General features: G+C 40.5%; 1 protein-coding gene across 1 annotated transcript in view; it reads right to left on the reverse strand.

The window, feature by feature from the left end:
- Positions 1 to 24,038, reverse strand: part of NUP210L (nucleoporin 210kDa-like) — a 51,303-nt gene that overhangs the window by 11,808 nt on the left and 15,457 nt on the right. Inside the window, exons 12-31 of the mRNA XM_014540640.1 lie at positions 23,319 to 23,456; positions 22,473 to 22,628; positions 21,797 to 21,995; positions 21,296 to 21,441; positions 18,716 to 18,937; positions 17,184 to 17,357; positions 16,229 to 16,421; positions 11,955 to 12,040; positions 11,633 to 11,737; positions 11,236 to 11,337; positions 9,207 to 9,335; positions 8,303 to 8,430; positions 6,913 to 7,045; positions 5,901 to 5,963; positions 5,372 to 5,551; positions 4,929 to 5,009; positions 4,720 to 4,851; positions 4,209 to 4,367; positions 2,978 to 3,069; positions 1,728 to 1,902 (exon numbers count right to left, since the gene is read on the reverse strand). Of these exons, the coding sequence (XP_014396126.1) occupies positions 1,728 to 1,902; positions 2,978 to 3,069; positions 4,209 to 4,367; positions 4,720 to 4,851; positions 4,929 to 5,009; positions 5,372 to 5,551; positions 5,901 to 5,963; positions 6,913 to 7,045; positions 8,303 to 8,430; positions 9,207 to 9,335; positions 11,236 to 11,337; positions 11,633 to 11,737; positions 11,955 to 12,040; positions 16,229 to 16,421; positions 17,184 to 17,357; positions 18,716 to 18,937; positions 21,296 to 21,441; positions 21,797 to 21,995; positions 22,473 to 22,628; positions 23,319 to 23,456 (2,793 nt within the window). The remainder of the gene's footprint in view (positions 1 to 1,727; positions 1,903 to 2,977; positions 3,070 to 4,208; positions 4,368 to 4,719; positions 4,852 to 4,928; positions 5,010 to 5,371; positions 5,552 to 5,900; positions 5,964 to 6,912; positions 7,046 to 8,302; positions 8,431 to 9,206; positions 9,336 to 11,235; positions 11,338 to 11,632; positions 11,738 to 11,954; positions 12,041 to 16,228; positions 16,422 to 17,183; positions 17,358 to 18,715; positions 18,938 to 21,295; positions 21,442 to 21,796; positions 21,996 to 22,472; positions 22,629 to 23,318; positions 23,457 to 24,038) is intronic.

The raw sequence follows: 24,038 nt of genomic DNA on the forward strand, positions 1-24,038 counted from the left end.
CCCACTGGAGATGTGCCCGCAACCCAGGTACATGCCCTTGACCGGAATCGAACCTGGGACCCTTCAGTCCGCAGGCCGACGCTGTATCCACTGAGCCAAACCGGTTTCGGCAGGGTCCTAGATTTGATTCCAGTCAAGGGCACATACCTTGGTTGCAGGCTCCATTCCTGGCTCTGGTCGAGGCACATACAGGAGGCAACCAAACTGATGTGTCTCTCTCACATTGATTGATGCTTCTCTCTCTCCCCGTCTCTCCCCTTCCTTTCCATTCTCTAGAAATCAATGGAAAAATATCCTTGGGTGAAAATTAACAAGAACAAAAAAGTTGATTGTACCCCTGTCCGGTATGGCTAAGTGGCTAGAGTGTCATTCCGGGTACCAAAAGGTCTCGGGTTCGATTCCTGGTCTCTCTTTTCCTCTCTCCCTCCCTTCCACTCTCTCTCTCTCTCTGAATGAATGAATGAATGAATGAATTAATGGATAAAATATCCTGGAGTGAGGATTTAAAAAAAGTGTATTATAAATTTGTTTCACAGGCCACAAGGAAATAAAAGGACTATGTACAGTCTTTGGGGAAACACATGGAGATGAGAGGGGGTAAGATGAGTCTAGGGCCTTGGTGGGCACATTTCCGTGGTAGGGAGCGCAGTTGGGATGGCCTACCAACCCCATGAACTGGCCCAGCAAGTCCTGCAGCATGGAAACACCAGCTGCAATTCCTCTGCCAGCAGCCCTGCTGATCCCTGGGCCCCCAGCAGTTCCAGCAAGTGGCACTCCAGCAATGCCAGTATCTTTGGGAGGAGATCCCTCTACTGTTACCGCGACCAGCTTCTCCCCTCGAAGCAGCACTAGACTGAGGACTTGCTTCTCTTCTCTTTCTGCTTGTTTTGAGTTCTTTGGCTTGATCTTCTTGAATTCATCACAACCACATAGGATCAAATTCATATGCTTGTCGAAAGCCTTGAAGGTGCCAATGGAGATACGACTGGCTTGCAGGATGCACCTCATCCTGTACCCGCTGTGCTGCAGCATCTTGCTGCTCCTGCCCAGTCATGGTGGCAGTTCTGTTCTGATGTGTGTGTTAGACTAACTTACCTCTGAGGAACTGTCTAATTCTAATTTTTTAATTCCGAAAGCAAAGCCTAATTTTGATAGCAATAGTTCTACACTTCTCCCATACCAACTTTCTTGCCCAAGCTGTTCAGAAGACAATCACACCAAGTTGAGGCTATAACAAGATAACAAGGACTCTAAAGTTCACTTTAACTTTTTTTTTTAAGTCCTCACCGGAGGATATTTTTTCCATTGATTTTTAGAGAAAATGGAAGAAAAGGAAAGACAGAAATATCGATGTGAGAGAAACATCAATTGGTTGCCTCCTGCACATACCCCTGCCAGGGACTGGGCTGGGGAGGAGCCTGTAACCAAGGTACATGCCCTTGACTGGAATGGAACCCCGGACCCCTCAGTTTGCAGACTGATACTCTATCCACTGAGCCAAACCGGTTAGGGCTAAAGTTCACTTTAATTTGATGGTTTAGAATCATGTCAAGATTATCTCTTACCTTATAGTTCATTTCTGACTTCCTGAGAAGTCTCTAATTCTTAAAAAAGGAAATATGCCTGTTAAGGGCATAGTATTCCTTTTACTTACTTTACTTACTTTACTTACTTACTTACTTACTTACTTACTTACTTATTTATTTATAGTAAGTGCCTGAACTCACCTGAACTGCAGTTATGGTTGTTTGGTTGACTCCAAAAGGTTCTACAGAAGTGACTTCCAACACGGCAGTACCTGCAATGGAACCAGCTTTCAGGAGCCCTTCACCGTCCTCCTCAATGACAGATGAGTTAGGGAAACACTTGAGAACACGGGAACTCACAAAGGCTGCCCCTTCCCTAGGGAACAAACAGAGCAAGTGGCATCTCTTGGAGACTCTGTTTGACCAGAAAAGAGTAGCGATTGCCAGGATTACTCTGAGGAAACTGCCTGCCATTCTCTATATTGTGTGCCTATTTGCTCCTCAGGTAAAAGTCTGCTTTGATATGCTTACCTTTTTTTTTTTTAAATCCTCACCTGAGGGTATGTTTTTATTGATTTTAGAGAGAGAGGAAGGGGGAGAGAAAAAGAAACATTGATGTGAGAGAGAAACATCAGTCGGGAGGTTGGTTGCCTCCCATACACATCTGACTGGGGATCAAACCCACAATTTGGTTTGTGTCCTGACTGGGAATCGAACCTGCGACCCTTCAGTGCAAGAGACAACACTCCAACCGAGCGACACCAGCCAGGACTATGCTAATCTTTTTAAAAAATCAAATCCTATTATATGTTTATCATTAAAAATTATTCAGCCAAAATAACGGAAATAAAAGGATTGAAACAGGTATTCAAACAAATAGTTGTACATGAATGTTCACAGCACTATTCACAACAGCCAAAGATGAAAACAACCAAAATGTCCATCAATGGATGAATGGATGAACAGAATGTTATATCTGCACAATGGAATATTATTTACTCATAAAAAGAATGAAGTACTGATACATGCTATAACATGGAAGAACCCTGAAAATATTACGGTAACTGAAAGCAGCCCACACAAAGGTCACATATTGTATAAGTCCGTTTGTGGGAAGTATACAGAATAGTTAAATTCATAGAGACAGCTGGTTGCCAGGGGCTAAAATGAGGGGAGGTGGGAAGTGACTATTAATGGGTATGGTGTCCTTTTGTGATAGCGAAAATATTTTGGAACTAGACAGAGGTGATGGCTGCACACCTTTGTGAATGTTCTGAATACCACTGAACTGTACACTTTAAAATGGTTAATTGTGTGTTATGTGAACTTTACCTCAACCAAAAATAAAATTATTTGTGCATTAAGAAAATCACCTAGAAAGCAATATAGTTCTTTCCATGTGCAATGTTTTACTGAAGGTGAAGTTAGAACCTGGCCTCCATTATCCTTACCTGTTGGTATGAAGTTTCAGTTGAGAATTCATGGGCATTAGAATTTGCTCAGGTTGGCACTCTGGATAGAAAACTTGGAGTTTTTCAAATACCTATAGTGAGAAAAAAATTTTTTTATCATATCTGGAAAAGATAAATGATGACCTTTATTCACAGATGGACAACTACAAATCAGTCTGCCTAACTTCAATTTAGCCTAATGTTCCACAATGCTCTTAAAATGTATCTAGGTATTCTATACTCAGCTGGCATGGCTCAGTGGTTGAGTTTTGACTTATGAACCAGGAGATCACGGTTTGATTCCTGGTCAGGGCACATGCCCGGGTTGCAGGCTCGATCCTTGGTTTGGGGTGTTCAGGAGGCAGCTGATCAATGATTCTCTCTCGTCATTGATGATGTTTTATCTCGCTCTCCCTCTCCCTCTCTGAAATCAATAAAAATATATTTAAAAAAAGAGATGTATCTAGGTATTCTAGACTATATAACCTAATATTAGGCTTGCTTCAAGTTTACACTATTATTCCTCTGTATTACTTAGCTATAAGGTATAAAATAATTTTGAAATTTCTAATTTTAGCTCCTATAATCTGAAAAAGAGATTTGAGAACAAAGAATCTATATTAAATTAGCAAGGGACATTATTCAGGTTTTCTACCTAGTAAAGTGCTCTTTCCTCTATGTCTCACTGAATCAGAGAACAAAAGCCAAAATAAAGGAGAAAAAAGAAAAAGAAAAAATCAGTCCCATACTTAGAGGGAGAAAAATTTATTTGCTCCACACAACTGATAAATTTTTCTTTTGAATTTTAAAAGCAATAGGGCCATTTAGCTTTCAGCTTGAGAACATCTGCAGAAACTATTCATACTCTACACCTTACCAGAAGTTAGGATTAGTTTTAGTTCTACCTATGAATATAGCTAACTGGACTGTATCATAATATCTATGTTAGGCAGAATGGCTCAGAAATGAATCCCTCTTTAGTTACTATGGTGTTCAAATCCTATGTCCATTGCATGGGGAGTTGAGAGGAGTGTGTAGTTTCTAATGTCAATACTTATATAGAGGCAATTAGCAGAAATGACAAAAGATCTAGAAACTATAAACCTGTTCTAGGGATCCCTCTAGCCATTTCTCTACCTCTATTCAGGCTAAGCTCTTCATGGATGATAAAGCAAATATAACTTTTTTTCTCCTTAATATACAAAAACAAGATTTAGGTTTGGGCCCTTACCAGGATCTGAACTTCATCAGACAGTTCCAACAGATTCCCCTCAAACTGCCCAGAGGAACTGTTCATACAGCGGACAGTGACTTTGATACTAGTCCGACCAGCTGCTTTTGTGTGGACAACCATGGCAAAGTTATTCTCTACTGGGAGCTGTAGAAAAACCTAGGGGTGGATTAAGAAATATTCATGAATAAACATTGTGCCCTTCTCTCTTTGTTGTAACACTAAGGAAAATGTAGGTTGGAAGTAGCCATCTAGAAGAACTAGAGTACCAGGGCTTATTTTCACAGTTACTTCCTTTCACATTCTTAGCAACAGAGTCACCCCTAGAGAAACCTCCGCTTACATTGCTCAATTAATTCTGGTACACCTCTGTAAGATTCTTAAGTTATCTCGAATCAATTCATTGGTAGGAGGAGAATGAAAATGAAGAAAGCGACTCAGTCTAAAACTTACGATGAAAAACTTAATATCAAGATCCCTAAGGTAATATAATAAACAGATACATTCATACCTCTGAATGCCTGGGCACTAGATCCAATACCTCCCTTTTGCTCATGGACCAGTGGAATGTGAGCCCAGGGTTGGCATTGCTAAAGGAGAAAGGGGTCTGGGTACTGGTCACTCCCATGACATAAACTGGCATCTGGAAAGAAAACAGTGTTTCGTGTCGGAACTGGCATTATCGAAATAACGAACCCAGAACAGAGTCATCATACCGACCTCAGTAGCTGTGATGAGTCGAGTTGCAGCTGCAAGGATCCTGACAGACCTTAGCTGAACAACTTCAACCTGCACTTCATCCTGCTCAACAGGAAGGAGAACCAGTTTAGGCTGAGAGGGAGTGTCTGTGGGGTGGACAGAGATGCTTATGATAACTAGATGGTTTGTTGTTGTTTGGGGCATTCAACCACCACAACAAAAACATGCCATACTATGTTTGGTCTTGCTCTTTAAATAATTCCTCATGGATATTATAACAATGTATCCCGTGGGTTTTTCACTAAAGATCACATATTTCCCATGCCAGGGTAAAAGCATGCCAGATGAGGGGACTAAAAGTATTTTTCTGGGCTGGTAACACCCTCCTCATCATTACTCCCTCCCTCATCTCCCAATATGGTTCCCAGATGGAAGAGTAGAAGCCAAGAACAAAGAACCAATACCTGGGAAAACAACATGACTTTGCCAGTATCTTCATTCACTGTCTGGATGGTGCCATGGACCACAGCTGTGCCAACCACCTTCCCTGTAACTTGCCCCCTCCTATTAACAACAGCCACAGTCTGATTACTGATGGAGAAGTGAATGATAGATTGGGGCTGGGGGCCACCTTCAGACATTACCTAGGATTTAAACACACCAGTGAATTCCTGCAGCATGGGGAGAAGTTACATCTTTGTTCTCAACATTTTGTCCCAACAACTGGACTTTTTCATTTTCTCCCACCGCCTTATAGTCCACATCAACTCAAATGCAGAAGAAATGAAAGCGTTGCAGATGACCAATGGGATTCTAAGAGGCAGTTCATTGTGGAACAGGAAAAATACTAATGTTCTTCTTTATCAAACCCTATTGTACTTGGCTGGGAGTAGACAAGAGGAGGCATTAAGAAGAGGAGCGTGTATATGTTGGGATGGGCAGAGGTGGGATGAGGAGAAAGGGTAAATCTTATTTTTTTGTCTTTAAGATCACCTGCATCATGTTGGTTGGAATCAGTGTCATTTTCTCTGGAACAAGTTTGAATGGAGGAAACACCTTGAAGGAGAAAACCAAAAGGATTATAGTGATTAACTAGAGTCAATTTCAAAACAAATGATCATGCAGCTTATTCTAAGGGGAAAACCCTAATTATGTATAATAAAATTATATACAAAGACATGTATTTACTTATAAAGTCAACTTTTATTTATAATAGCAAAAATTATAAATTACTTAAATGAGAATGCTAAGTAAGTTATTACATATCCACTCATTGGAACAAAACTGGCCATTAAAATTATGTTTACAATTATCTTTTTTTTTAACTTTTTTTTTCAAACATATAAAGAAGTCTCAGGTACCTATTACCCAGCTTCAACACTTATCAACAAATGGCTAACAATTACTTTTAAGCACATAAAAAAATACTTTTGATAGAAGATTAAGATGAAAAAGGTGTATGATTCATCCATGTTAAAGTAAGTGTAAGGGGAAAAGTGAAGGAAATAGCCTGGCCAGCGTGGCTCAGTGGTTGAACATTGACCTATGAGCCAGGAGTTCACTGTTCGATTCCTGGTCAGGGTACATGCCTGGGTTGCAGGCACAATCCCCAGTAGGGGCCAGTAGGGAGCGTGCAGGAAGCAGCCAATCAATGATTCTCTCTCATTGATGTTTCTATCTCTCTCTCCATCTCCGAAATCACTGAAAAAAAATTTAAAAAAATTTTTTTAAGTGAAGGAAATACACTGAAATCTTAAAAATAATTTACTCTAGTGGAATTCTAGGTGATTTTTATTCTTGGTCTTTATATTTTTTGTGCTTTCCAATTTCTACAAGAAGTATGTTATTTTTATACAAAAAACACACAAACAAACCGCATACTGTTGCAAAAGTTAGACTACAATTTTTTTCAGTCAAATGATTTTCAACTCGTACAAACTAAATGGAAAGATAAATAATGCTAAATAAGATGAAGTATCAATTTTGAATGAGGTAATTTTCTTACTTCAATTTGCCTAGGAGCTGATGTGAATTTTCTCCCCATCTTGTCCCTAGCAATAGCCACAAGTGTGGTTTGCCCCACAGTGACAGCTCGAAGGATATAATTTTCGGAGTATTTGTCCTGTTCCTCCATTAGCCTGCAAAGACCCATGCATTTTTAGATGAGAAAGATTTGGTTTTAAGACTGGCCAGTTATGCATCTTTCTAAAGATGCTTAACATTTTCTGCTCATCTTAACTATGGTTAGAGGGAACTGCCAGAAAATAAATTTCCAAAGTCAAGACCCAGTTCATGGCAATGGCAGGAATCTCTTGAAGACAAAAATCTTGTTCTAAGGCGCCAAAGGAATCCTCTACACTAATAAAAGGATATTATGCTAATTAGACCAGGAGACCTTCCGGATGTCCTTCTGGACAAACCCATGGTGGCAGGGCTGAGGCAGAGGTGGTTAGGGGCGGTCAGGCCAGCAGGGGAGGGCAGTTGGGGGCGAGCAGGCTGGCAGGGGGGGTAGTGAGGGACGACCAAACGACTGAACAGCAGGCTGCGTGGGGCAACCCGGCCAGTGGGGGGGCCATGAGGGGCACCCAGTCTGGTAGGGTGGTTAGTTGGGGGCAACCAGGCTGGCAGGGAGAGCAGTAAGAGGCAACCAGGCTGGTGGAGGGGGGCAGTTAGGGGTGACCAGTCCAGCAGGCAGGTGAGCGATTAGGAGCCAGGGGTCCAGGATTGTGAGAGGGATGTCCGAGGGGTCCCGGATTGGAGAGGGTAGAGGCTAGGCTGAGGGGATCCCCCCCCCCCATGCTCACATTTCATGTACCAGGCCTCTAGTAGGGCAATATAAACATAGACTGGCAAAATTGCAAATACTAAACTGCCTTAGAATACTCCAGCAGGTAGGTGAGCGATTAGGAGTCAGGGGTCCAGGATTGTGAGAGGGATGTCCGAGGGGTCCCGGATTGGAGAGGGTAGAGGCTAGGCTGAGGGGATCCCCCCCCCCCATGCTCACATTTCATGTACCAGGCCTCTAGTAGGGCAATATAAACATAGACTGGCAAAATTGCAAATACTAAACTGCCTTAGAATACCTGCAATTCCCCTTTCACAGGTGGGTATACTAGTGACTCTGCTTCTAAATAGATTTTTGAAGGTCCTATATAGAAGCACCCCAAAAGGATATCACCCCGGAAGAAGTTTCATAAAATGGAAAAACTAATGAGACTCATGATTGTAGCCCTCAAACAAGACATCTGAATATGGGAAGAGAGTAAGGGCCGAAAGACACTGTGACAAAAAGGGAAAGAGGAAACTCGAAGACAACCATGGGTTACCAGGTTACCAGGAAGGAGCGTGTCAAGATGTGGAGCACAGGGAGGAAGAAGTATTGAAATGGTACTCACGTCAGGGTGACAATGGCAGACGCCAACTGCAGTTTGAGCTCCATGTTTCTGAAGTATTTATTTCGGAATGGGCGTTTGGAAGAGCCAAGAACTCTCACAGTTACTAACACACTTTTACCTATTTCAACCTAATAGTTTTTAAAAAGAGGTAATTTTAGTAGAGGTGCCTCATTCATCAAGGACAGTCTAAATCTTAGAGGTGGCAAACTTTTCATGCTAAATGTTCCTGGTCAGCCTTTGTTCAAACAAGACTAATCTATGTATACCGTATTTATCTTCACCATGTTTATTTTTATTTACTTGTTTTTTAAATCCTCACCTGGGGATATGTCTTTTTATTGATTTTTAGAGAGAGAGGAAGGAGAGAGAGAGATAGAGAAAGAGAAAAGAGAGAAATACTATTGCCTCCTGTAAGCACCCTGACTTGGGGTTGAACCTGTGGATATGTGCCCTGACCGGGAATCAAACCTGCAACATTTTGGATTATAGACAACATTCCAACTAACTGAGCCATCTGACCAGGGCCTATCTTTACCGTGTTTAATGTTGGAATTTTTTAAAAATATATTTTATTGATTTTTTTACAGAGAGGAAGGGCGAGGGATAGAGAATTAGAAACATCGATGAGAGAGAAACATCGATCAGCTGCCTCCTGCACACTCCTCACTGGGAATGTGCCCGCAACCAAGGTACATGCCCTTGACCGAAATCGAACCTGAGACCCTTCAGTCCACAGGCCAATGCTCTATCCACTGAGCCAAACCGGTTAGGGCGGAATGTTGTTCTTTAAGGACAGCTTTTCCAATAACACTACCAAAGGTCCTGAGCAGAGACTATATTAAGTGATGTTTGAGAATGAAAATGAAGCCTGTTTCATTTGTAAGATAAAGCACATATTTCTCACCTTATCAATGAGATCAAGCTCCAGCTCTTGTATGTCTGACACCCTGAGGTGGGCCAGTGCTGGACCCAAGAAAGCCAAGCACAGATCATAGACCTCCAAGGTGAGAAATCCAGGCTGTATTGGAACTAACTAGAAGGAAGAAGATGGTAGCTGGGTAAAGAAGCAAACATGGTCCAAACATAATTATCGCAACTATTTCTTTTTTTAAAAGATTTTTAAATTGAATTTGAGAGAGAGAGAAAGGGAGGGGGAGAGAGAGACAGAAACATCAATGTGAAAGTGAAACATCAATTGGCTGCCTCCTGCATGCCCCCTAACATGGATCGAGCATGTGCCCTGACCGGAAATCAAACCGGCAACCTTTTGGTGCATGGGACAATGCCCAACCCACTGAGCCACAATGACCACGGCATCATGGCAACTATTTTCATCGAAAGCAGAAAATATAATATCTTATTTTCTTTGTGATGGGAACTTTGAGAGGTCACTTTACATGTTTCAGACATAGCACAATATACACACTTAATGTGATGTTTCAGTTAATGGCAAAATACGGACCCTTAACAATTATTAACTGATAAAAAGCAGAATTTAAGTTGATTAAATTCAAGCAGAATCCAATATACAGGTCCAGCCTCTTAATTATGAACAGGGAAAGGACTTTATGAAGAAAGTCAAGTCCATGTATGTTGCAGTTGTCGGTGAGGGAGAAAGCACTGGGCAGACCGATTCTTTGTCTTTCCTTCTTTGCTACAGCATGTTCTCACATCCTCTGCCTGCACATGGGGCCTCAATCTCCCCTTTTAATGACAAACATTATGACTAAAGCAAGTTAAATTCTTTTGAGCTCTTAGAAGGGAAGAAAATATAAGCATATGTTAATGTAAGGTATTACCTTTTTTTATTTTAAATCCTCACCTGAGGATATTTTTCCATTGCTTTTTAGAGAGTGGGAGAGAGAGGGAAAGACAGAGAGAAATATCGATGTGAGAGAAACACATCGATTGGTTGCCTCCTGCACAAGCCCCTACCAGGGCCTGGTCCAGGGAGGAGCCTACAGCCAAGGTATGTGCCCTTGACCAGAAGTGAATCTGGGACCCTTTGGTCCACAGGTCCTTTTGGTCCGCAGGCTGAAGCTCTAGCCCAGTGATGGCGAACCTATGACATGCGTGTCAGAGGTGACACGCGAACTCATTTTTTTGGTTGATTTTTCTTTGTTAAATGGCATTTAAATATATAAAATAAATATCAAAAATATACATCTTTGTTTTACTATGGTTGCAAATATCAAAAAGTTTCTATATGTGACACGGCACCAGAGTTAAGTTAGGGTTTTTCAAAATGCTGACACGCCGAGCTCAAAAGGTTCGCCATCACTGCTCTAGCCACTGAGCCAAACCGGCTAGGGCAATATAAAGTTTTTTTTTTATATAAGTCAACTAAAAGCAAATCCCTTGGCACATTGGCTATGAAGTCAGCTTAAAAGCTTGAGTTGTTATATCCTGTCTAAAAGCACCTATACTCAGGTTACATGGTCAAAAGTATATCTAACTATCCATTTATAGAAATTAACCTTCTTTTAATGAAAATCTTATAAATATAATGTCTCAGCTCAATTTTTTTTTTTTATATAAGTCAACTAAAAGCAAATCCCTTGGCACATTGGCTATGAAGTCAGCTTAAAAGCTTGAGTTGTTATATCCTGTCTAAAAGCACCTATACTCAGGTTACATGGTCAAAAGTATATCTAACTATCCATTTATAGAAATTAACCTTCTTTTAATGAAAATCTTATAAATATAATGTCTCAGCTCAACCAGAACCAACAATTGTCCAGTATTGCAGCTAGTTAAAAAAATAAAACAACCCTCATTTTTTGGCTGAAGAGTCTATATAGGTTAAAAAAAGCAAAAGAAACAAATGTTATTTTTGTAACTGGTTTGATACACACAATGGAATTTTTCCAATCATTCTCCTAAGAGCGGCTTTGACCTGAGACCATCAATCTGGGAATGTCTCTAGCACTCACCTGCACAGAGCTTTCTGCTTCCATGTAAATGATGGTGACAATGTCCTGCTCACTGCTGTTGACTGAAAAATAACCAGACCCTTCCACAAGGCTAAATATTTCCTATGGGAAAATCAGACAGACAGTATTCCATTCCCTTTGGTTTATAAATAGTTCAAAGAAAATAGCTTCTATCTACCTAAGAAAGAGTTATGTGATTAATGGACCAAAAACAAAATATGAATATTAAAGTTTAACTTCTAAGGATATTGTAGCTAATTATGATGATATATGTATATGTGTAGCCATGATTTTAAACACATAAGTGAGCTTTTTTATTGTTATACTGTTAACCTTAATAACCTAGTACTCTCCCATCCAATATGATTCCATTTAACTAGACCAATACAGCTTCTACCTTCACATCTGGATGGTTGTAGATGGTGGCATTCTCAGGCAACACAGTCACGTCATCCACCAGGAGCAGCTCCACAGCTGCAGATTTGGGCAAGTTGGGAAGTACCTGGAAATGTAATAAGAGCCGCAAAGGTGACTATAAACTTTCAATTCCTCAACTCAGTGAAGAAAGATCCCAGGACTCTTTCAAGTGCCAAAGATAACAGAAGCACAGAAGTACACACACAGTTCCCAGATGTATGTCAGTGACAAACGACTTCTAAAGAAGAACCTGAAATTTCAGTTCTTTAATTTATATTTCTTATATAACAATCTCCACTTACCTTTGAACTTTCCTCTGAATAGCCTACACAACAGACTTGGATGAGTACAGTCCCTTTTATCTGATGTGCTTTAAGGATCTGATGACCTAGAGACGTGCAGAAAAATATTCCGTGAGACAATAACATGCAGAATACAAAAGCGTCTCCAGAAAACCAAATTCTACCCTAATTTATTTCAAACAGTGTTTTGTTGCAGGGAGAAAAAAAAACACTGAATGGGGAAACACACAAGAATCAGAAAACTGGGTTTTTGTGTTGACTCTGCCACCATATTCCTATGTGACCCTGGGCAACCACGTAATTTCTCAGTTCCTTTATTTAAATGAGGGATTAAGCCAGACAAAATCAAAAATTCTTTCCAGCTCTGATGGTCTGTGAGTCCAAAAATAGACTGATGACAATGTAGGAGAAACTTTTTGTTTAATTTAAAAATGGAATTGAGCCCCGCTGGTATGGCTCAGTGGTTGAGCACTGACCCATGCACCAGGAGGTCGCGGGTTTGATTCCCAGTCAGGGCACATGCCTGGGCTTGATCCCCAGCAGGGGGCGGCCCAGAGGCAGCCGATTGATGTTAATGTTTCTCATAGATGTTTCTGTCTCTCTCTCTCCCTTCCCCTCTCTACAATCAATAATAAAAACATTAAAAATGGAAGTGAGAAATAAAGTGGGATCTAAAACTCTTCTAACCTGTTTTGTATATATAATGTCATATCAATCCCCTATTTAAAAATTTAACATAGCTATTTCTTATTAGAACAATTCAAACTCCTTAAACTAGTTTTAAAGCCTTCTATAATCTGACCCTGCTTTATTTTTGCTTTTCTTTTTTTTTTTTAAATTAACTAACATGAATCTGCCACTTTATGTAGGTCAATTATTTTATCCTCAACACATGATCATCATCCCTAAATCTGTGAAGCATTTTCTGATGATGCTACATTCATTCATTCATTCATTCATTCAACAAAGATTTACTGAAGGCCTGCTAAATGCTACATAGAATGCCAGGTAATTAAGATACAGAGATGAAGAAAACAACACAATCTTTGCCTTCAAAGAAACTTACAGCTTAGTAGGGCAACCGAGAGGGAAACCAACCATTGCAACACAGTGTGGTAAGTGTTATTATAGAAGTATGAACAGAGCACATATTGCAGAATATAGAACAGCATAAAGAAGAAATATTTCCCTTAGATTGGGAATATAGAGGGACAGAAAACTCCTAGATTACAAGAAGATGTTAGCCCAGTGAAGATGCAAGAAAAGAGAACATACAACATATACAAAGGAAAGAGGTATGGCAAGGCTTGTCATGGTTAAGAATCTAAAGTTGTTGCATATGAAAAAAATGCAGGGTCTATGTGGATGTTAATAAGTGAAGCCAAAGTAGGCAGGAGTCAATACAGTAAGCGGCAACATATGAATTGTATCCTGAAATGCATGGGGAGTCCCTGAAGGCAATATGGTGGCAGCACAGTCAGTGGTCAAGAGCATAGGCTGGCCCTGGCTGGTGTGGCTCAATCGGTTGAAGTGTCATCCTTTACACATCGATTCCCAGTCAGGACACATACCTAGGTTGTGGGTTTAATACCGGGTAAGGGCACACTGAGGAGGCAACTGATTTATGCTTCTTTCTCTCTCTCTCTCTCTCTCTCTCTCTCTCTCTCTCTCTTCCCCCCTCTCTAAAATCAATAAACATAACCTCGAGACCTCGAGATATTTATAAACAAAGGTTAAATCATGGTTTTGATGTCAGAGAACTTACTGCATCACCTACTTACTGTTATAATCCCAGGGCCTAATACTGTGCCTAGAATATAGTGAGAATGCAAGAAATGTTTGATGAACGAATAAACTTTAAAAATCGGGGTTATAATGCCAGTCTCTTATGGTTGTTATGAGGATTACATGAGAAAATGTATATAGTAAAGTATTTAGTGCTATACCTGGCATTTCAGGAGAGCTCAGTAAACAGCAGCCAAAAAAAGAATTTTAAGAGGGAGATTCAGATTTGTGTGTGTGTTTTTTTTAAGAAGAAAGTACGTTTTTAAAAATGTGTTTTTATTGAAGAGAGGAGAAGGGAGAGGGAGGAAGAGAGAGCAGCATTGATGTGAGGGAGAAACAGCTATCAGTTGCTTCCTGCACGTACCCCGACCAGGGGTTGAACCCACAACCTGGGCATGTGCCCTGACCGGGGATCAAACTGGTGACCTTTTGGTGCATGGAAAAACACTCAACCAACAGAGCCACACCGGCCAGGGCTAGATTTGTATTTTAGAAAGATCATTCTGGACAGTAATGTGGAGGTTTGAGGGTAGCAGCACCAAATGAGGTCATTTGGGAGGCTACCCTGGTGATGCAGGGTAGAGGTGATAAGGACATCAATGATGAAGTTAGAGAGGAAGGGATGGAACAAAAAAATATTTAGAAGGTAACAATGAAGGTATTTGGTAATTGATTGTTATAGGGCACAAGGGACATCTCTTGCTTCTCTACCACTTTTTACACCAATTGCATCATACTGTTAGTGTTATAGTATCTACATATTAATATCCTTTACCTAAGCTTTTAAACTTGTTCTGAATGTAAGCTCCTGTGGGTAAGGAAAGGCTAAATGCAGTTCTCCTTCTCTGGTGTTTCTTATTCCACTGACTGGTTACACCATCCATCCAAATGCTCATGCCAGAAACCTAAAAGTTACCCTTTTGTACCACTGTCTTCTTCACTTTGGGATTTTATTTTATTTTATTATTGTATTTTTTTAATCCTTACCCGAGGATATTTTTCCATTGATTTTTAGAGAGAGTGGAAGAGACAGTGAAAGACAGAGAGAAATAAGGATGTGAGAGGAGCACATCGATTGGTTGCCTCCTGCTGGAGCCCCAACCAGGGCCTGGTCCAGGGAGAAGCCTGCAACCGAGATAAGTGCCCTTGACGGGAATCGAACCTGGGATCTTTCGGTCCGCAGGCCGATGCTCTATCCACGGAGCCAAACCGGCTAGGGCTGGGATTGATTTTAGGTAGACTTTATATTAATTGCCTGCAGTGAATCATGTCTGCTGGTATCCATATCCTTGAGTGCTCCTCACCCACCCTGACTCTGTTGTTGGCCAAGTGGCTTGCTTTGGTGAATGGGCCATCAGACACAAGCAGAGGCTTGATGAGAGTCTGCGCAGGAGGTCTTGCTGCCCTCTTAGGACCTCATCTTGTACCTCATCTAGTGCCTCTTTACGTCAGTCTCACTCGCCTTATTCAGCTCATTCTTTCTATTTCCTCTTTTCAACATCCCTTCAGGTCTCAGCATGTTACCTTCTCAAGGTAGCCTGTTCTAAATGAGGTTAGGTTCTCCTATTGTAAGCTCTTAAAGCACCCCATATTTGCCCTTCGAACACATAACACAAATATAATGTTTAAAGTCTGGCTTCACCAATTAGACTGTAATTCTATGAAGGCAGAGGCTGTTTCTGCTTCATTTACCACTATATCTCCAAGTGCCTAGCACACAGTCTGACATGTAATAGCCATTCAATACATACTGGCTGACAAATGAATAATATTTCCATAATCTTAGGCAAATAATAGGCGATCAATATTTTCAGATTAATTTGATGTTCTTGTGAGAAATATTGCACCCTAGACCACAGCTTTTTTTAAAATATATATATATATTTTATTGATTTTTTACAGAGAGGAAGGGAGAGGGATCGAGAGCCATAAACATCGATGAGAGAGAAACATCGATCAGCTGCCTCCTGCACACCCCCCACTGGGGATGTGCCCGCAACCAAGGTACATGCCCTTGACCGGAATCGAACCTGGGACCCTTAAGTCCGCAGGCCGACGCTCTATCCACTGAGCCAAATCAGTTAGGGCCCACAGCTTTTCAAAAAAGGAAATTTACCTTTTTGTTTTTTTAAAAATGCAATGATTAAAGATGAAAGTTGAGCCTTGGCTGGTGTGCTAAATGGTTAGAGTGTTGGCCAAGGTCCCAATGAGTCACAGTTCGATTCCCAGTCAAGGGCATATACCTGGGTTGCCGGTTTGATCCCTGACCCGCATAGATCTTTCTCTCTTTCTCCCTGCCCTCCCTTCTACTCTCTCTAAAATCAATAAAAAAATATCCTGGGGTGAGGAATAACAAAAAAAAAAAAAAAGAAAAAAGGAAAGAAAGTTGAGATATGACAAAATCTGAAACAAACCACCACCCACAAGGAAATATTTAATGCAGAACCATTTAGCAGGCATATGAAAACGTTCATAAATTTTCACAGTACCATGTAATTGAGTCTGCCCACTGCCATCATCCTTTGCTACCATCTCTACTGAATTGTAATTTTCGAAATGAGCTAGTGATTCATTTGAGGATTTCCATTCTAGCATGAGTGAACTGAAATTATCAAACTTTCTTTTGTGCTCATCAAACACTGACAGTTCCAGAACTGTGTCCCTTAGGCTTGATACAGGAATCTGCATTAAAATAAAAAGAAAAGAAAACAACAACTTCTTAAGAGGCTTGGTAAGATAACCCTGAAGTTAGGGATCATGTTTTCTCCCAATTTTATTCTTTGACAATTTTCAAACCTCCAGATATGTTGAAAGAATGAATACCTACACATACTTCATGTGAAGTCACCATTTGCTTTCTTTCTCTCCCTCTACTTTCTCACCCTACATGTGTATCTTTTTAAAAAATAGCTATTTATTTTTTTCCACCACCATTTATCCCTCCATACCCTTCTCCTCCTTCTTCTTTTTTCTTTTTTGCAAAATTACGTAGGCATCATGGCACTTTACCCCTAAATATTTCCACATGCATTTCCTAAGAATAAGAACATTCTCCTAACCTGCCTGCCTACCAACTATGTTATTGCATATTATTATTCTTCATGAAGGGTTTGGAGTAGAGGTAAATTCTGTTACTTATTGATAATGCTAATAAAAGATTTGGTAGGGAAGGAAATTAGCAATACTATTTGGAAGTTATTTAGAGAAGTTATTGTCTATTGCCAATAATTACAAGCTGGCTAGGTACTATAAGCACTAGGTATTAAGTGTCATTCAGTGTAGCCAACTCTAACCTAGTTCAATAACTTCTCAGACACTATCTGAGAATTAATAACAAATAAAACAATTTCCTTGACTTTAATATGACAAAAGATTATTTCAGACCATTTATCTCTGGAGCATGGAAGACAAAAGTGCCATGCTAGTTGGAAATACTCTACTTACCAGTTGTTTGTTGTGCTGTGGCAGAGGACATGGCTGGGCACCAGGTGGCACCGTGTACACTGGGGCTACTGACATGCTGGCAGGGTGGGCACATATAAAATGCACCTGCACAGCCTCGACAGCTGGACTAGGGTTCAGGACAGCTGGGTGATTTCCAATTCGAAATGTCAGGACCTTTAAGGCAACACCAGAGCAGGGGTAATTGTACATAGACACTTGATGTCAGTTTGTCCATTTACAGGTGTCAGAATTATTCAAATTCTGGTATAGAGTCTCTTTGGACATTATAATCAAGCAAATTCCTTAAAGGACATTAAAATTCTTAATTGTCTGTGCTAGTGCTAAGAGAAACAAGGGTATTATGGAAATTTGAAAACAAAAAGGCACATTAAAAATATATAACTGACCAATTACTTCAGTTTTTTCCTCCACCAAGTCTTTTGTTACCAGTTGGTAAAGAGTAGAAAAACCGATTTCTGTTTCAACTCGTCTCTGGTGGCAGTACTAATGAATAACAGGATGTGGAAACAAAAAGAAGCTAGAGGGCTTCAAAAGGGGGTAATTAGGCCTGAAATTACTAACAGCTAGCCATATACACAATAGAGCTCACTAGAGATATTATGAAGAAGCTCAGTTGAGCCCTAGCCGGTTTGGCTCAGTGGATAGAGCAAAGAAGCTCAGTTGAACCCTAGCCGGTTTGGCTCAGTGGATAGAGTGTCGGCCAATGAACTGAAAGGTCCCAGGTTCGATTCTGGTCAAGGGCACATGCCTGGGTTGTGGGCTCGATCCCCAGCGGGGGACTTGCAGGAGGCAGCCGATCCATGATTCTCTCTCAGCATGGATGTTTCTCTCTCTCTCTCCCTCTTCCTTCCTCTCTGAAATCAATACAAATATATTACAAAAAAGAAGCTCGTTGATGATAGCACAGTTCGTAAGTTAAAACCCTACACTGATAGCCCCATTAGGCTGGTTAGCCTGGCTGTGTTTCACAGTCATACACTGCACTCTCAACACTAGTCAAACTGTAAACCTTTGTCACTGGTTTTGATAGAAGCAGGTCACAGCTGTGGATGGATCCATCACTACTTCAAAAAATTATCAAGACTAATTCAACTAATGCAAGGTACTTGCTACTCGTATCAGCACAGACCTGTTTCTTCAAAATTGCTAACCATAGATGACACTAAGTTTTCCTTCCTCGCATTCTTTGGAGGTGAAAAACCGTATGTTCTCTAGTCTAGACAACAAGGAAATAAATTATAGTGATAAAGTAATTGAAATAAGCTCATTACTACAAAAAGATCTTGAACCTCTTAGTGAATTGTTAGAATTCTCAGATGAGCAAGTCAAAACCTTTGGGTATATTGAAAGGATAGTAGAGATTTAAGAAAAATATCCTTTAATCGATCATTAGAATTTTACTATCTAGTCCATAACTAAAACCATTAGAATCTGAAAAGGAATGGCCAGATGTACAAAAGGTTTGTAGTAGTATTGCTAGAAGAAATGTTAGAAAAAGGTGGTTTTCCTACTTGTTCTCCTAAATCCAGGCACAGGACCCGGTAGATATACTGGTTCTGTTTTCTCTTAGCTGGCAGCCGGACTTGTGTTATTTCAATTTTCTCTGTCTTCTCCGCGGTCAACTCCAAAAAGAATTGGGAGGGCTCCAAGATCCATGGACGAGGGCCCCCTTCAAAGACCGTTTCTTTCACAGAATTCCATGTCACCAATGCCACTTCCACAGGGTTTACAGCCTGATGACATTTAAAGAAATCAATCCTTGATTGGTTAGGGAATTCAGCAATTTCCTAAGTAAAAAACTGGTTGTTTTACTATGCTGAAATGACTTAATTCCCAAACTAAGAAATAATACACAATACCTCTTCACTTTGAATGCTTCTCATCCTCTGTACTAATTTTTTTTTATTTAACATTTTTTTCTTTCCTTTTCCTCTGTACTAATTTTCTTTAACATTGGATTCCATTTATTTATCTATCATCTATCTATCTACCTCCTCACCCAAGAATATTTTTCCATTGATTTTTACAGAGAGTGGAAGAGAAAGGGAAAGATGGAGAGAAATATCGATATAAGAGAGACACATAGATTGGTTGCCTCCTGCAGGAGCCCCGACCAGATAATGAATAAGTTGTCTTTTTAAAATGAGTAACTTAGGTGCTCTTCCTCCTGGGAACATGCCCACGCCTTTCTTCCCTCTCAGGCGTGCATCTCCTAAACTCTAAGGTCCCCACGACACTTGCAAGCAGGGAAGCTCTGGGCAGCAGCGGCTCATCCTGGACTAGCCCCCTGAACCTGTCTCCGAGGCCCCCTTTTCTCTGACTTTCCGGTGAGCTTCTGTTGCTTCCTCTATCCCAGGCCCGTCCTTGTTTCACTGTCCCCAGCTTTAAAATAAGTATACTCTGAAAAAAAAAAAGAATTAATAACTTACCTTGCTTCTTTCATTAGTGTTAACTTTTTCCCTATGGGTGCCACCTTTCTTTAAAATATTTTTTTAAATCCTCACCCGAGGATATTTTTTCCATTGATTTTTAGAGAGGGGGGGAGAGAGAGAAACATCCATGTGAGAGAGACACATTGATTGGTTGCCTCCCGCATGCACCACATGAGGCCTGGTGCGGGAAAGAACCAGGGACCGTGCGGTCTGAAGGCCAATGCTCTAACCACTGAGCAACTGTCCAGGGAACCTACGGGTGCCTCCTTATGGGAAGAGCATTCATTTAGGATTTGTCAGTATCTATCAGCATGAACTTATACAGACATCAATGTTAGCTCCTGAAAGAATTAAATGTTTAGAAAGCCTACCATGCTCTATCTACTTTTATTCTAAACTACCACCTGTCATAATGTACCAATTATAATGGACCAATCCTTAGGGCCCAAAATAAAATCGGTTGTATTAAAATCAATAAGTACGCCCTGGCTGGTTCGGCTCAGTGGATGGAGCGTCGGCCTGAGGACTAAAGGGTCCCAGGTTCGATTCCAGTCAAGGGCACATGCCAGGGTGGCGGGCTCAATCCCCAGTTGGGGGTCTGCGGGAGGCAGCCGACCAATAATTCTCATCATTGCTGTTTCTGGCTCCCTCTCCCTTCCTCTCTGAAATCAATAAAACAATAATAAAATCAATAAAGTACAAAGGGTGAAAGATAACTGACTTCCTCCCTAGGTTAGAATGTTTTCTTTCAGAATTCTTCAAAAGAGAGTATGCTAATATTTTATATATTATTCAGGGTGGTACTTACAGAGATATGTGCATATGTAAAAACTGAAATAGTCCCTTAAGATTAGTGCACTTTATGTACTTTATACATATTTTATATCTCATTAAAAACGACAGGGGAATATCTAAAACTTGCTGATACAACTTAAAGATATTCCTGTGGCAGAAAGTTGAGGGAGTAAGATCCCTAATACTCAGGTTTGATGGGAGAGCTGTAGATCTAAAAACAAGAGAGTAGTAAGTAACCCTGGCTGGTGTTTCTCAGTGGTTGGAGCATCAGCCCACATACCAAAGGGTCACAGGTTCAATTCCCAGTCAAGGGCACGCACCTGGGTTCAAGGTTCAATCTCTGGCCCCAGTTGGGGTGTGTGCGGGAGGCAAGCAATCAATGTGTCTCTCTCACATTGATGTTTCTCTCTCTTTCCTTCCTCTTTCCTCTTCTCTCTTAAATAAAATCAATAAAAATTTTTAAGTCAATATAAATATTTACAAAAATAAATAAAAGCAATGGAAAAAATATTCTTGGGTGAGATTAACAAAAAAAAGAAAGAAAGAAAGAAAGAAAGAAAGGAAGGAAGGAAGAAAGAAGAGGAGAGAGAGAGAGAAAGAAAGGAAGGAAGGAAGGAAGGAAGGAAGGAAGGAAGGAAGGAAGGAAGGAAGGAAGGAAAAAAAGAAAGAAAGAAAGAAAGAAAGAAAGAAAGAAAGAAAGAAAGAAAGAAAGAAAGAAAGAAAGAAAGAAAAGAGAGTGGTAAGTAACGAGAACACAAATATCAGTGATCTTTAATAGAGATCACAGGCAGCGAGGAAGCCCCTAAGCAGACATAGTGGAGTCCATGGAAAGATATGCCAGGTCCTTACCATAAAATATCTCACCTTTAGGGGCTCATAAGCAGCAAATGTGGCACTGCTTTCCATGTACTCTCCATACTCAGTTACACTCACTGTCAACAGAGTGTGACCCAGAGATGCGGCTGCTATGTGTGTACTGGAACAGTGCTTTGGTCCAGGTCTTTGAATACCTGCAAATCATAGTATGACTTCAGTAGGGCAACAAGCATTCGGTTCTCAAGGAAATCAGTCTATAGAGATAAAAGAATCGCCCTGGCCGGTGTGGCTCTGTAGTTTGGGCGTCATTCCATGCCCCAAAGGGCCTCGGGTTCAATTTCCATCTGGGCACATACCCAGGTTGCAGGCTCCATCCCCACAAGGGGGCATTCAGGAGGCACTTACGACAAGGGCAGTTGACAGAATAAACAAAAGTATTGTAAAGAAAGGTAATATGTGAATTTATAATATAATTTGTAGTTTCTGAATTGATGATTTGTCCTTTAATTCTAAGACAGAGAAAGAAGAAAATAAAAAGCCTGCTCTCACCTTCTTTGAAAAGAGTGAAGACTCCTTGCTTATCCATGTGTAGATCCAAGGATACAAGAGAGCAGTCTGAGAACGCGATGGCCTCCCGGGTCTCCTTGTGTATGTGATACATAGCAATGGGGATTTCTATGAGCCGGCCAATCTCCACATCAGCACGATATGGTAACAGTTCAATTTTGTTCAGTTTCAGGACATATATCTAGAGGGGGGAAAATTAATCATTCAAGCAAGTTATGTCAGTCCAGCCAAGTTATGAACCAAGGGGGGGGGGGGTAAGAGATCAACCGAAGGACTTGTATGCATGCATATAAGCATAACCAATGAACATAAGACACTGGGGGTAGGGGAGGCCAGGGGATTGTCAAGGGCGGGGAAAAAAAAAGGAGACGTATGTAATATTCTTTGTAATACTTTAAGCAATAAAACAATTTTTAAAAAAAGTTATGAACCGAAAGGTCATGTTTCGATTTCCAGTCAGCACACATGCCCAGGTTGTGGGCTTGGTCCCCAGTGGGGGGTGTGCAGGAGGCAGCCGATAGATGATTCTCTTTCATCATTGATGTTTCTATCTCTTTCTCCCTCTCCCTTCTTCTTAGACAGCAAAGAAAAGAAAAGAAATAAATTTAGGCAGTAGTATCTCAGGAGTAATAAGGAAGTTCTTTGGAGGGTTGTTTACCTTCATTTCTCCGTATCGAAAAGGATTCTGTACATCTCGGGCCACAACAGTACTGTTGCCTCTGACCTGACCAGCAGTCACCACTCCTTTTGTGGTTACCATGGCCACTGTTTCGTTAGAAGAGGCCCAGGTGAAGTTGCCACTGCCACCTTCTACCTGTGAAAAAATACAACCTTATATTTAATTACTATAGAAGAAAAATGTAATTTAAATGGAGATGTAAAAAAGTTTAAGAAATACTAAAAATATATAATAAATTATTTCTGGACACATGAGGAAACTGATGTTATAGTAAAAAGGGGAAGATAAATGCTAAAAGGAGATTATTAATGGCAGAGTCACAAAATGTCAAAAAGGGCACAAAGAAGCTTAACAAAACTTATAAAACTCACAAGGAGCCCGGCTGGTGTGGTTCAGTGGTTGAGTGTTGACCCATGAACCAGGAGGTCACAGTTCGGTTCCAGGTGAGAGCACATGCCCGGTTTGCCGGCTCAATCCCCACTAGGGGGCATGCAGGAGGCAGCCAATTGATGCTTCTCTTTCATCTTGGATATTTCTCTCTCTCTCCCCCTCTCCTGTCATCTCTCTCTAAAATAACTAAAAACATTTTTAGGGGGGAAAAAATAAAACTCACAAGGAAAGAATAAATGGAGGAGAGACAGAAAGTATACCAAGTTTTGTAAGGATGACAGTATTCAAGAGCATAATTTGGTTGTCACCAAAAACTGAATTATACTATTAGGACTAGGGGAAAATGAATTTAACATTAGCCAAATTTCAATAAATTAAGCTATCAAAGAAACTGACTTATCTCTTTGTGAAACCTCATTTTATAAGACAACATACTTGTACTTTATAACGATATAACATTCCCATAGGATGATGAGGAAATGCCAAGTAGTTGGGGGTAAGCTTGATGGGTAAATAAATCTTCACTTCTTGCTGATGTAAACCTGGAAGTTTTATAGGCTGAATATTTTTGTTCTAGAAGAGCAGAAAAAAAGGGAGCAAAAGAACTTTTAGGAGGATTTTTCATATAATACACATTCATATTCAAAGCACCAGAACATGGTGTGCTAATGAATTACTCAACCAGTTTCTATATATAAAAGAAATAAATGTCCCTATTCATTAAAAAAGCACAACTACTGTGGTTCACTAATAATGAAAGGAATTTTGCTAAACCCAAAATAAGTATCACAATCAGAGAAAGTAGTTCAAGTTTCCTGAAGTAAAAGTTTTATCAACATAGGGAAGGAAATCATAGTTTCAGAAAGAAAGACCCTTCAACACTCATCAGTTAAGTATATGAACTCTAAAGGCAAAGGGATGTTACAAACTATTCATAATAAAAGAAAGAGAACATTTAAAGATGCTAGGCGGAGCCTGGCCGGCGTGGGACAGTGATTGAGTACTGACCTCTGAACCAGGAGGTCATGGTTTAATTCCCAGTCAGGGCACATGCCCAGGTTGCGGGCTCAATACCCAGTAGAGGGCAAGCAGGAGGCAGACAATCAATGATTCTCTCTCATCATTGATGTTACTATCTCTTTCTCCCTCTTCCTC

The sequence above is a fragment of the Myotis brandtii genome, unplaced genomic scaffold (genome assembly GCF_000412655.1).
Source record: "Myotis brandtii unplaced genomic scaffold, ASM41265v1 scaffold250, whole genome shotgun sequence".
In the NCBI taxonomy this organism is placed as follows: Eukaryota; Metazoa; Chordata; class Mammalia; order Chiroptera; family Vespertilionidae; genus Myotis; species Myotis brandtii.